Source organism: Osmerus mordax, chromosome 9 (assembly GCF_038355195.1).
Source record: "Osmerus mordax isolate fOsmMor3 chromosome 9, fOsmMor3.pri, whole genome shotgun sequence".
NCBI classification, from domain to species: domain Eukaryota; kingdom Metazoa; phylum Chordata; class Actinopteri; order Osmeriformes; family Osmeridae; genus Osmerus; species Osmerus mordax.
In genome coordinates this window covers 15,095,102-15,108,217 of record NC_090058.1, presented here as the reverse complement: position 1 = coordinate 15,108,217, position 13,116 = coordinate 15,095,102, and the positions used below count along the sequence as shown (strand labels likewise).

Here is a 13,116-nt window from a genome sequence, read left to right as displayed (position 1 = left end):
ATTTATTATAGAACACATATTCAGTCTTCATGGAAATCCATATATTAAACAGCAAAAAATAATATGGTAAGATATTATAGACTATGGTTGCAACGATATCTGTGATATCAATTGTAAGTATAACAAAGCAGGCAACCTTTTTAAAACCCATTAGACTACATCTAAAAATGTATTTGTCATACCAAGACATTAATTGTCATTAAATTAATATTTAAACTCTACATACACTGTGTATGGATATGAGCTAGTTATTAGCTGTCCTTTTTCTTATTTTTGTTTGTAACACACCTCTCCGAGAAACATGTACGTCAGTGTGTCATGTGTGTCCAACGGATGTTGTAAAATACCCTTATTAAATATACGTGCATCGTCTGGTTGTTTATCCGTCAGGATGGCCGAGCGGAATCTCTGTAAGTGTGGATTCGATTCCCACTTCTGACTCTGAAATTGCGCTGTATTTCGTTTGGTTATTTCCCCATTAGGCTGCGGTTCAAAACTTCACATTTCTATTAATAGACATTATATTATTTATATTTTTGTTGTTGTTGCGCCCTTTTGGCTTAGTAAAATAATTCTGCCATACATTTTGTGAAGGTGAGTAGAAATTGTAATGGATCAATGATTTGCTCATGTTGACGTGCATCTTCTCCCTCTATTTTGTCCCTGCAGAGGTTCTGCGATGTAACATAATTTTATGAATGGCTCTACCCTCTGGGCTCCTGGTCATTAGTGTTGTTCATGGTTGCTTGAGTTTTTAGAAAAGCTCAAAACAACTCCAAACCACAGTTTTGGAGTATCTGAGAGATATCCTTGTTGAGTCCAGCTTAGTCATGATTATTTTAATATTTTTGGCACTTCCAGATAGTCTGCCTTATTCATACAACATCCACATTAAAAAGAAAGAAAGAAAAGTTTGTAAATTTTCATGCAATTAGTAATGATACCAACACAAACATCTAGAACATACAACACAGCACAGTTTACTTGCTAGTAGTTTTATACAAATAGTAAAAAGAGAGCTTGGATTTGAAGGAAACAAATACTGCCACATGGCCTGATAGATATTCATGTACTGAAACATTTTTTTTCTCTCAGAAAGGTATCTGTAACACGGAATAAAACGTTCAAATTTGCTGTTAAAAAAGCTTTCACCATTCTATTAAAGTAAAAAAAAGTGAATACAGCCTTTTCAGTTGTCACACACAGTAATAGAAAGCTATCTAAGATCTACAGCTTAACGCTAAGAGGAACATAAAACAAATAACAACCCTCCCAAAGTAAAAACATTCCAACAAACAGGTGTGGTGAGGCAGTGAGCCCAGGCAACCATCAAACCATCAAACTGAACATTTGGAAGTTCCGAAAGAACCACAAAACATTTTTTTTTTTTCATTTTCCATATACTTATATATACTTTTGAACCCAACCTGAAGACTCAGTTGATTAGTTGTCCATCATGTGTTCGGATCGCAACCTCGGCTCACCTGACTATACAGATCCGTACAACATACTGCACACCTTTCAACACCAATCAACCCCCTGGAAATGGTAACGTGTTACTCTGTGGCTTTAAGTACACTCTTAAGGTGCCTTTTGACAAAAGGGGCATTTCCTCATGGCCTCCTGCTAGAAGAACGTGTTGAGCGTCCGTGGCCGCAGAGCAGGCAGCCTGTTTAAGGGCCGGGCCTCTTTTACAGGATGGCGCAGAAGAACTTCTTCTCTCTGAACGGGTTCTCAGAAGCTGGTACGGGGGACAGCAGTGGGTCTTCTTTGGCGTGAGCTTCGCAGTAAGACATCAGATCTGCTGCTGCTTTCGACACCTGTGGTCAACAGAACACGCAAGGAAACACATGCAGAAACACACCCACAAATAAAGATAGTTACCCAACACATAAGGTGTATCTGTGGCCTCTTGTTGTGATGTAATTTAATGTGATTTCTGCTCACCTTTATCCTGTCGATGTTGGCCTCCATCTTCAGCTGCTCCACCAGTTTCCTGGCTTGTGCAATGCTGGCTGTGTTGTTGCTTGCCATCGGGCTGGTTAGTAGGGCCTTGTGTAGCCTGTGAAGTGTAGACAAATACAGAGTTGAATTTCCAACAAACACACATGCATTCATTCAAACACACGCACACACACACACACACACACACACACACACACACTGACATGCATGCACACACGGATGCATGCCCATCCACGCACATGCACTGTCCACACACACACACCCACCCACACAAGCATGCGCGCACACACAGACACACGCAGGCATATTATTTATGGTGGCAGTTGCTAGGCAGCCTGTGACAGTGAGGGGGAGGGGGAGAAGTGTGAAGAGAGACTCAGAGGATCTGGCTCTGTCCATTGTTAGTGTTTGCAGCTGATCCAAACAGTGTTCTGTGTGTTCTGATAAGAGCTGCCACTGTTTGCTGACCACATAGGAACCATGCCAAGGTCAAGGGGTCATATGTCACATGGATGTGTACTCTGTAAGGTACATAGAATACAGGAGCCTATTGTCAATATCTGCTCACTATGCATGATAAGATTATGTTCATTCAATGAACTTAATTGATCCCTATGGAAATCTGTTATTTTATGCAGGCCAGAGATTATAGAAGCTCAAAACTTAGTGAGTAAATGCAATAGCTGTCCTTTGTTTTTCAGCAAGACTCGTGTCTGGGTGATGTTTAAGGTCATGGTTATTGGTGTTATGGCATCCACACAGTGTAGGCGTGCATGTGTGTGTGTATGTGTGTATGCAGACGTAGAGGTCTAAACAGATGCTGAATGTATGTAACGTGAACAGGCCTGGTATACAACCACCAGCCACCAACAACATCAATACAGCGTGTATCAAATTCAGCAGACCCGGCTGGCTCAACACCACAGCGACACTGCATCCTCCTCATCTTAGAGAGCGATCCATCTCCTACCCTGACGCAGAAGGTTACACACGCTAAAATACAAAAACTACGCCTCACCCCTCGAACAGACAGGTTCCAAGTCACACATAACGTGTGTTCTGTAGCCAGCACTATGCAAGATCATACTCAGATGGCCTGTGTCTCAAGTTTTTGGCAACCTCGGCTTGACTGTTTGAACTGTGGTTAATCCTATCCACCCCCCTGCCTCTCCACCCCACTGATGCCCCCTCCCCCCCTCTAACCTCCCCTTCCCCCCTAGTACCCATGCACTGTGGAGTGAGCCAGTGTGTCGGAGACTGATCTCAGTGTGGCGCCCGAGCTTGAATATTGATGTCCCACCGTGGCACACCTGTCCACCCAGAGCCCTCAAAGAGGACACCTCCACAGGACGCCTGGAGCTACTGCTGCTGGCGTTTACACAGTCACATCCTGCCCACCCTGGTCCCCCTCAGAGATCCGTCCTCACTCCCTAACCAATAACCGCTCCCGGAGTCATGAGGTCTGATGGCATTGCTGGTCCCTAGTGCCTGCAGAGCCATATTTACACCCCAGCATGGACTGCGTGAACATCAGCTACCACCTGTCCGTCACTTTGAACTAGGTTAACAAGCACGGAGACAGAAGTGCGGAAAGCAGAATCTTTATCCCCTCATTGTCCTCTAAACTCTGAAGTAAATGTTAAATGTAAAACAGACCATAAGCTGGAAGCCTCCTCCTGTGGTAGGGTAGTTAGCTCCAGAAGTTAGCTGTGAAGTCTTATCTTAAGTTTAAGGTAGTGTAGTGGGTTTAATATTGGCCAAACAACCAAAACTAATTTCCATGTGTTTGAAGGAAGAGGGGAAACTGAACAGTGTATTAACATTAACAAAATAATGCCAATACCAATGGAATTACAGTTATTTGACTCTATGGGTTAAATCAGAGCAAGAATGGTCAAAGTAAGGTGAAATGAAATAAACATTTAATAACATCGCAAATGAATGAAATCAATTACAAGGCTAACACGTTACAAAATGAAGGTTAACTCTTACCTACACTACCATGATTATTGTAAACCAGAGATAGAAAGCAAGATGTGAGGAAGGAGAAGGAGTACAAGGACAAGCCAGAGCTGAGGAGAAGGTCTCAGGAGATGAAGAATCCACAGAACAATGCATTACAATTCCTTTTATACCCAAGAACATCTAATCACACCACATCTTGACCCTTACTTATCAACATATGACTAGCAATGCGACAGTAAGTTACGCAAGGAGATGTGAGAGCCATCAAGTAGAGACTCCGTCCAGCAACTCCAGATTTTAGCATATGATGGGTGGGGGCAGGGTGACAGCCAGCCTTACAGTAGCTAGCTCCAGACTTCAACTGTGTAACTGACAGCGGTCTGAGCTGGTCAGCTATCATGGTTTATTTATCAATCACGCACACAGTGCACTTCCACTACATGACCTGCTGCTTAGTGCTGCTCCCTGCTGACATGACATTACATGACACATTTACAAACCAGCCTCAAAATGATTACTATATGCACTCTTTGTATACTGAATGAAAAACGCATGCTTCACTGAAAAGGCAGTTGCATTGACATCCAGTTGAACCAGTCAGGTTCTCTCCCTGTCCTCCACCAGCCCTTCCACTGTGACTGGGTCCAAACCAAACACAAGCTGGTTGGAAGCCTTCCTCAAAGTGATTGCAATGAAGAAGACATGACAAGTCGGATTTATAACTGGCGTACTGTAAGCAGACTAAGTTGTATCAACAGCAAAGCATAAACCGTGAGTTTTACAGGCCCACACTTAGGCCTAGAGCCCTGGCATTTCTCATACGTAGACCAACTTCACCTTATAGGGACAGCATCAGTCTTAATAAACACTCACAGGAACTATTCTAGGCTATGCAAACCTGTTCAGAATATGCTGTCGGAACTGAACCTGTCGAGTGTGTGGTTGTAGAAATGTGCCCTTGTTGAAATAGGGCACAGAGCAAGTACAAGGGCATAATTGACAACTCTGCCACAACTCCTCCCTCCTCCCTGAAATGTCTGCCTTCAGAACGAGGCCACAATATAATATATATGAGTGTCTCCCACTCTCCAGGGAATGTCAAAACAGGCCAGTGTATCAGAGACCTATTGATAAGCATGCTCCTGTTCAAGGTTTCTGGGGTGTCTCTGGGAAAATGTAGTTCCACATTCCTTGCAGATGATATTCAATTAGAAACACAAGGAGTAGCCTACTTACTGTCAGACTGTGAAACGTCCAACTGTGAGGGATGTGGCGAAATGGTTGCATGAATTGATGACGAAAGTAACAGTGGGAGTGATTAGACGTGGTGAGCCGTGTGGTTGGTTCCTTCTGAAGCCTCCTGAACTGTCTGCACTCAAAATATCTTCTTCAAAGCTAGCGCATGGGTGTTAGCACGGCCAATAACCGTGGCATCGCCATGGACACTGATAGATGTGACATTCTAACTGAGGCGTTCCTTATCTGCAACAGGAAATCACTTTGCGGGCAACTGTTACGCACTGACTGGACATTGTCCTGTTATGTTGCCAGCCTTGTATATCTTGACAAATAAACAAAGTATGAAGTCATCATGGTTTATACTCAGTGTCCCAGTGTCACCTCTCTGACGAGCCACTATACATTTATGAATGGTGAAAGCAGAGCTTGACCCCCTCTGGTTCATCCAGCCCACTCTTCTCTGTGTTCTCTTACCTTCTTTGCTTTCTCTCCTGCTCACTGTCCGGCTGTCTGCCTTCTGTTCCCTCTGCAGCGTGGGTCTGACCAGGTCTGTGGAGACAGAGAGGGAGAGAGAGAAAGAGGGAGAGGGAAAGAGAAAGGGAGGGAGGTAAATCAAAAGAGAGGGAGCCAGAGATAAATAAAAGAGAGAACGTAGGAGGAGGAAAGTGAACAGAAAGAACGAACGAAAAAGAGAGAAAGGGAGAAAAAGAGAGTGCAGACCATTCAGAAGACAGGCACAAGAAGTGCAGTGTGACTCTAGTTCTTTTGCATTCCAGTTAAATGACCCTGACGCTTCCCTCTCTCTCTGTCTCTCTCTCTCTGTCTCTCTCTCTCTCTCTCATTCTCTCTCTCTCGCTCATTCTCTCTCTCCTCTCATCTGATCACTAGACGTCAGAATGTCACAGCTCTCTTTCCACACGTGCTCTGAGGCTTTTGAAAGGATTGGGTACTGTCTCAAGGAACTGTAACGACACACACGCTGAATAGAACAAACCATCTCTGTTGTAGATTCTGTTCAGCAGCTCTCCTGTTCAAACAGAAAATTGACCCCTCGGACCTCTCCTTTCCATTCCCTCTCACTTCTCTCTCTTTGTTTGGGATACTCTCATTCACTCTCTTTCCCTCTCTCTCCCCCCCCATTGTCTCTCTGTCTCCCACTCCCTCTTTCTCTCTTTCTCTGTCTCTATCCCTCTTTCTCCAGCAGATTCATTCTTCATGTGTCTGTGACTGCATTTTCTGCTGCTTCTGATAAATGGGCCAATTACTCTGCAAGAGCAGATCTGCAGTGGAAGGGAATTCTGTATCCGTAAATCAACCCGGCGTGGAAATGCAGGGGCAACCTCCCAAGCCTCGGCCACGAGAAAATTCTAGAAGCGCTTATCCCCCTGGAAACAACAATGGATACCGGAGTGTGCAGTGTTACATCATCATTACAGAGCCCTTTGATGTTTCTGAGGCTATGAGCCTATTACTGTGTGTAAGCTGTTTGTTCTTCTCAGTAACTCTAGAATGTGTTGTGCTTGGAGTGTCACACTGCACAACAGAGTAGTGAGAAATTTGATCTCTGTTGACTTGCGCATTCTGTGTAGTCTGAGGTCAAGAGGACCCATGTTTCCATCAACTCCACACCCCCAGAGACAGGAAGAACAGCTGCACTTCCTTTGGGACTAATGAAGCAAACTGAATGACTACTAAGATTTTTTATCAGATCCATTAGAGTTAATGAAGCAGTTGAACATGGTCAGGTCTGGTGCGATGCTGGAAGGTGACTGAGGGACTCCTGAGGATAGCAGACTAACCTCATGAACAATCTCTTGTGGAATATGTGAAGTGCGACAGAGAGAGAAAGAGAGAGAGAGAGAGAGAGAGAGAGAGAGAAAAGGTGTATCTGAAGAAAAGTCATATACAAAATATATAGAGAGATAGAAACAGGGAGAGAGATAGATAGATCGATAGATAGAGAGACAGGGATAGATAGAGATAGAGACTGAAAGAGAGAGATAGTAAGAGATAAAGAAAGAAAGACGGAAAGGGAGAACTTGGATTTGTTGAAGTCTATAGTAGTGTGATCACGTTGTTTTGGACACTGTTGTTGTTGATGACTCTGTTGCAGGCGTCATCACTGCCGAGTCACGCGTCTGAGTGGAGCAGCAGGTCTGGGGTCGAGGACATGATCTATGACCAGTGATCCAGATCTCCCCCGCGCTCCTACCTTCTGCTTGCTGCCCTCCCCCTGCCCTCTTCTCCTCCTCCCCCTTCTCCTCTTATTCTCAATTCCTCATCTCCTCTCCTCCCCATCTCCTCTTCTCTCATCCCCTCCTCTCATCCTCCTCCTCCAACAAACACAGGTGTTTAGTGACGATAAAAAGGCTCCCAGCATGCTTCATCCTGTCACAGGCCTAATAAATCGATGATTCACTCATTTGGCTTAGCCCTGTGTGTCTGACCCCCCTCCCCCTCTCCCACACACCCCCACCCCATCCCATCCCCTGTCACCGGGGCTCTGAGTGCAGTTTGTTCCCCCCAGATTTGAATGCCTCTCTACACAAGTAATCTGGTAACTGACTCTGGATGGCTGACTCCAGGTGACTTTGACTGAGTGACTCTGACTCTGGGTTGACTCTGGGTCTTAATAATTAATTTTCTTAATTTCTACGTTAATATGAGTGTCTCTGACTGAGGGTGATTACAGAAAGCACCAAAGGAGAGATCCTGTGGAGAAAATATAATTCGTAGCCTGTCGGGAATAACACTCTCACACTCCCACACAAACTAGAAAAGTAATCTCTCTTTATCTCTTCATCTGTCTCTCTTTTGTTCTCTCTCTTTCCCTCCCTCCGTCTGATATACAGAGCCACGCACGCACACACACACACACACACACACACACACACACACACACACACACACACACACACACACACACACACACACACACACACACACACACACTCACACCCACACTCACACTCACACCCACACCCACACCCACACCCACACTGACAATAACAGTGTTACTACATTAACACCAGCGTGGTTCCCGGTTTCGATGGTGTGTGCTATCCGGGACAGGCATCCATGGAGAGGAGGGAACAGGGACAGGAGGCGGCTGCTGCCCTCCACCATGCCCAGGGTGTCAAATCAGAGCGTGGTAATTAAAACCCTGTCCCTGGCTGAGCCATCTGGCCCTGGGAGAAGGAATGATTAAGCCAGCAGGGTCTACTGGGAAGGGGGGCTGGGACCCCCACTCAGAGCTAATAGAGGCCAAACCTATAGACACACTTAAATATACACACACACACACACACATACACAATCACACACACTATGCAATTGCATACACACCACTTCAAAGCCCCCCCCACAAAAACATCTCACACACCCACACATATGCCTACACACACATACAAAATACAGTGCCTGACTGAGGGACTGTGACAGAGGTGACACAGGAAGCGAAACCAGCAACACAACAGGAAACAGGAAGCACACAATTATACTTATGTTGTGTTTTAATGTTTGTATGATATTATTCAGACCACTCTCAAGCACTGAAACCCCTAAGCCACAACACCCCCCCCCCCCCACCTTCACTCATTCACTCAACCCCCCCCTCATCCTTCAAAAACTAAATATTAAAATAAAACATGTAACAGGCATTCTCTGTCTCTTCTCTCTCTCTCTTTCACTCTCTCCCTCCTCGTCTCCCTGTCTTCATGTCCAGCTGATGGCTGAAGGATGAGATCCTCTCCCGGCGGCTCCCTCACAGTCAGGCCACCACCCCCGTCATCATTAGATTAGCCCAGACATCTGTGCCATCCCCGGCCCACACAGTCTGCTCCTCCTGGCCTCCCTGCTGGAGCCTGTGCACCCAGGACCCAAAGGGCAGGGTGCAGGAGGCAGAGAGTCAGAGGCAGAGGGTAATAGCCCAGAACAGCCCCCTTCTTGGGCTACACAATGTTATATTTCTATTTTCTATCTCTATTCAGATATCTATACTGGTGGTCTGGGGTCCAATGGAGAGTAGATCAATTCAATACACTTTATTAATCCCCAAACTGATCCCACACCGATCCCATACCGATCTGATAGAGACCTACCACGAACAGTTCAGATGTTAAGCTGAACGGCTAGCAGGGATCTCCTTTGTCTTCAGTAGCCAATTTTGAAGTAATGTCACAAATGGCGTGACTTCAAAACCTTAACCATCGGAGAAGACCAGACATAACTCTCACAGGAAGGAGCAGAAAATAAAAGAATCTCCTCCAATGAAAGACACACTCAGTATGTGGAGGATTGCCTAGGTTGGAAGCACAGGCTCATGGGTAATCAATTACCTTGTCGGAACTGTTATGTATTGAACTAAGAGTTGCTCCAGACCATGTACAGTCTATGAATGGGACAAGATCAAATTACTAATCAAGTCCAGTTAGTATGTTGGGAGTGTGGAGTGTCCTTCTGTTTAAAGCATGCACTACTGGAGTGTGGATACGTGACCGGATTGGAGAAATTCCGGCCTTGCAATGGCTAGGTTGACCAGGTACAGGTCACAGGAAGTAGACTGCAACCTCACTAATTGTTCTAGCTTTGACATTACCCCTCTTGGTTACCAGTGAAGTGAACATTTTATTTAAGTTTGTTAAATACCAAAAAGATTCAGAGATTGTCAACTGCTGTCGAAATGATTGATTTGACCTTAGCTGTTGCATGACCAATGTACACTGATGTGAAGTCTGGGTTGAAGCATGGAGGTTGTGATAGCATGAATCTTTCTGTCAGGTCTCTGCCCCAGCCTCTGCTCTGTGTTGTTAAGTTAGTGCCAGTTAGCATAGTCTCTGCTCTGAGAGAAGCTAGTGTGTGTTAGCATAGCCTCTGCTCTGAGGAAAGCTAGAGTGTGTTAGCATAGCCTCTGCTCTGAGGAAAGCTAGAGTGTGTTAGCATAGCCTCTGCTCTCAGAGAAGCTAGTATGTTAGCATAGCCTCTGTTCTGAGGAAAGCTAGAGTGTGTTAGCATAGCCTCTGCTCTCAGAGAAGCTAGTATGTTAGCATAGCCTCTGCTCTGAGGAAAGCTAGAGTGAGTTAGCATAGCCTCTGCTCTCAGAGAAGCTAGTATGTCAGCATAGCCTCTGCTCTGAGGAAAGCTAGAGTGAGTTTGCATAGACTTGACTGAGGGAAGCTAATATGAGTTAGCATAGACTTGACTGAGGGAAGCTGGTTTGATTTAGCATATAGCCTCTGCTCTGAGAGGAAGCTTGTGCGTTAGCATTGCCTTGACTGAGTATGAATAGACCTAGCTTCCTCTGGAGTCCATCACTCAGCCAAGAATAACAGTATCAGACTGGTACAAATATAACAAACACCAGGGCTTGTTTAGATTCATCTGGAGCAGGCTCTGACTCTGGTGTCCTCGCTCTGTTGAAGATACTCGCCAAAGGAATCCTCAAACGGATGCACCAAGTATACTCAGTTTCATCAGTTTCCCTCAGAAAAAACTGGACTTGTCACTGATGTAATCTGAAGACCAGCTAGCGCTGTTGTTTGAGATGTTATTTACAATTACATTTTTTTATGTTTTATGTTATAATTGTTTGTTTATGTTTTATGAAGCTTCTCAATTGTTTCAGATCTACTACTGATTCCCGAGTCCGAGCAGATTTGTTTGCCTGTTCTTGCTCAATTTTATTTTGCACAAACACACTCACACACTCATGCACGCCCACCCCTCAACTCTCTCACACACACATCTATTGTGTGTTGTGTCTCTGAGTTTGATATATATGTTGGGTGTCTATGGTCTGTTTTGACATTTAGTGTGCCATTGTTCCAGTTTCAACAGCAACGTGTGTTCAACTTAATGTGGCCTTGCAGCCAACACAGCAGAACATGCCAACCCTTCCTGTCTGTTATTCTGCTGATCTCTGTGGCTGCCTGTCTGTCTCCCTGTCTCCAAGCCTGCCTATCTCCCTGCCTGTCTGCCTGTCTGTCTGTCTGTCTGCATGTCTGTCTGCATGTCTGTCTGCCTGTCTGTCTGTCTGTCTGTCTGCCTGTATGTATGTCTCCCTGCCTGCCTGCCTGCCTGCCTGCCTGTCTGTCTGTCTGTCTGTCTGTCTGTCTGTCTGCCTGTCTGCCTGTCTGCCTGTCTGCCTGTCTGTCTGTCTGTCAGTCTGTCTGCCTGTATGTATGTCTCCCTGCCTGCCTGCCTGCCTGCCTGCCTGCCTGCCTGCCTGTCTGTCTGTCTGTCTGTCTGTCTGTCTGTCTGCATGTCTCCCTGCCTGCCTGCCTGTCTGTCTGTCTGTCTGTCTGCATGTCGGCCCACCTGTCTCCAATCAGCAACAGGCCCACATCGCTGCTCTGTGTCACAAGAGCTAAACAAACTGGCGCTCAGCTCTTGCATAATATACATTTTTTATGTGAGACACTTGTTCATTGATGTTCACCGAAAGACCCACAGGATCGTGTCAGTGAGCGAGTGGACACAACGTTAACCATTAGAACAGCCACAGAATGTATTTTAACATGGCTGACTGGTGTGTGAGTGTACACGCATCTCCATGTGAAGGTGTGTCTCCATCTATATCTGAATCTTTTTCACTCTGCATGCACTTCTGAAACACAGGTCCACAAACCATCATCACCAACATGGCCAGCACACCCTGCTTGAAGAGCTTGTGAGATTGACCTGAACCGGTGGACGACAGGGTGGCTACCAAAGATTAAAACCTTAGAGAATCTGGAGGGATTCCTCTCTCATTCTCCCTGCTCCGTTCTCTCCCTTCTTCAGCATCACTCCTGTCTCCTACGTTCGTTTCCCTTCCTTTTCTTTTTCCTCCCTTCCCCCCCCGCTTCTCTCCATCTCTCATCCCCCACTCATGCAAATTTTCCCCCTAAACAGATGCTCTTAATTCCTCTGGCTCCACATTACAGACCCTGCTCTGAAAGAGAGGAGGAGAGGAGAGGAGGAGGGGGAGAAGATTCCATTCGCTCATTCCCTCATATATACACACACAGAAGGAATGGGGAGAAAAAAGAGCGAGACAGAGATCTGGTGGTCCAGACTTCAGAACCAGAAGGTTGAGACCCATGTTCTAGAAGGTTCTAGGATATGGATCAGCTTCCTTCCTACACCATTGACAAAATGACAGCTCAGAGGCGTCCTCTGACTGAATCACACCCTGATCGGCTCTCCACACACACAAGACAGACCATAATATGCAACAGAGGAAAATGGAGGCTGTGGTTAAGGCTTACCTCTTTCTGTGTGTGCTCCTCTGGCGACGCCAAAGACATCCAGTCTGGTGGAGTAGTGTCCACACGTTCTCTCTCTCTCTCCTACACCCTCATGCACACACACACACACACACACACAGTCAGGCGCGCGCATATACACCCTCTCTCTCTCTCTTAGTGCCTTCCTCCGGCTCTCTCTGCTTGCTGCTCCAGCTGACAGACTCCCTCCCTGCTGCTCTCAGTCTCCTCCCTTCAGCCAGCACAAACGTTCAGGCTACAAGAAGCTACCAGGCTCCCTCCCTCCCTCCCTCCCTCCCTCCCTCCCTCCCTCCCTCCCTCCCTCCCTCCCTCCCTCCCTCCCTCCCTCCCTCCCTCCCTCCCTCCCTCCCTCCCTCCCTCCCTCCCTCCCTCCCTCCCTCCCTCCCTCCCTCCCTCCCTCCCTCCCTCCCTCCCTGCCTGCCTGCCTGCCTGCCTGCCTGCTCCTCTCTCTCCCCTCTCTTATAAGAGCACGCGCCCGGCCTCTCTGGTTCCACAAGAATAGGCTTGACTGTGTCTCTGAACACCCATTGTTAACACTCGGACCTCTGGGCTTGGACCCGAACCCAACCCCGGTTCTCATGTTCCGACCATGAGACTGAATCTCACTGAAGCTTGTGGACCTTTTACTCACCTAGAGTTTCCTACTCCCCTCTCTGGGCTTCGAACCGGACTTCTGGGTGTG

The 13,116-nt window shown here is 46.4% G+C and overlaps 1 protein-coding gene across 1 annotated transcript; it reads right to left on the bottom strand.

Moving 5' to 3' along the window:
• Window position 1: 1 nt before the first annotated feature.
• Window positions 2-13,116, bottom strand: gng2 (guanine nucleotide binding protein (G protein), gamma 2). The gene is made up of 5 exons (XM_067243010.1): window positions 13,066-13,116; window positions 12,417-12,497; window positions 5,644-5,718; window positions 1,948-2,062; window positions 2-1,820 (listed from the first exon to the last, which is right to left on the bottom strand). The coding sequence occupies exons 4-5, from the start codon at window positions 2,032-2,034 to the stop codon at window positions 1,692-1,694; spliced, it is 216 nt and encodes a 71-aa protein (XP_067099111.1). The 5' UTR covers window positions 2,035-2,062; window positions 5,644-5,718; window positions 12,417-12,497; window positions 13,066-13,116; the 3' UTR covers window positions 2-1,691.

What these genes read in the sequence shown, in the direction of transcription:
- gng2 (XM_067243010.1), bottom strand. Translation starts at nt 2,034, where the DNA reads ATGGCAAGCAACAACACAGCCAGCATTGCACAAGCCAGGAAACTGGTG. An exon ending in CCAACATCGACAGGATAAAG is followed by an intron (nt 1,821 to 1,947) that starts GTGAGCAGAAAT and finishes TGTTGACCACAG; the next exon opens with GTGTCGAAAGCAGCAGCAGA.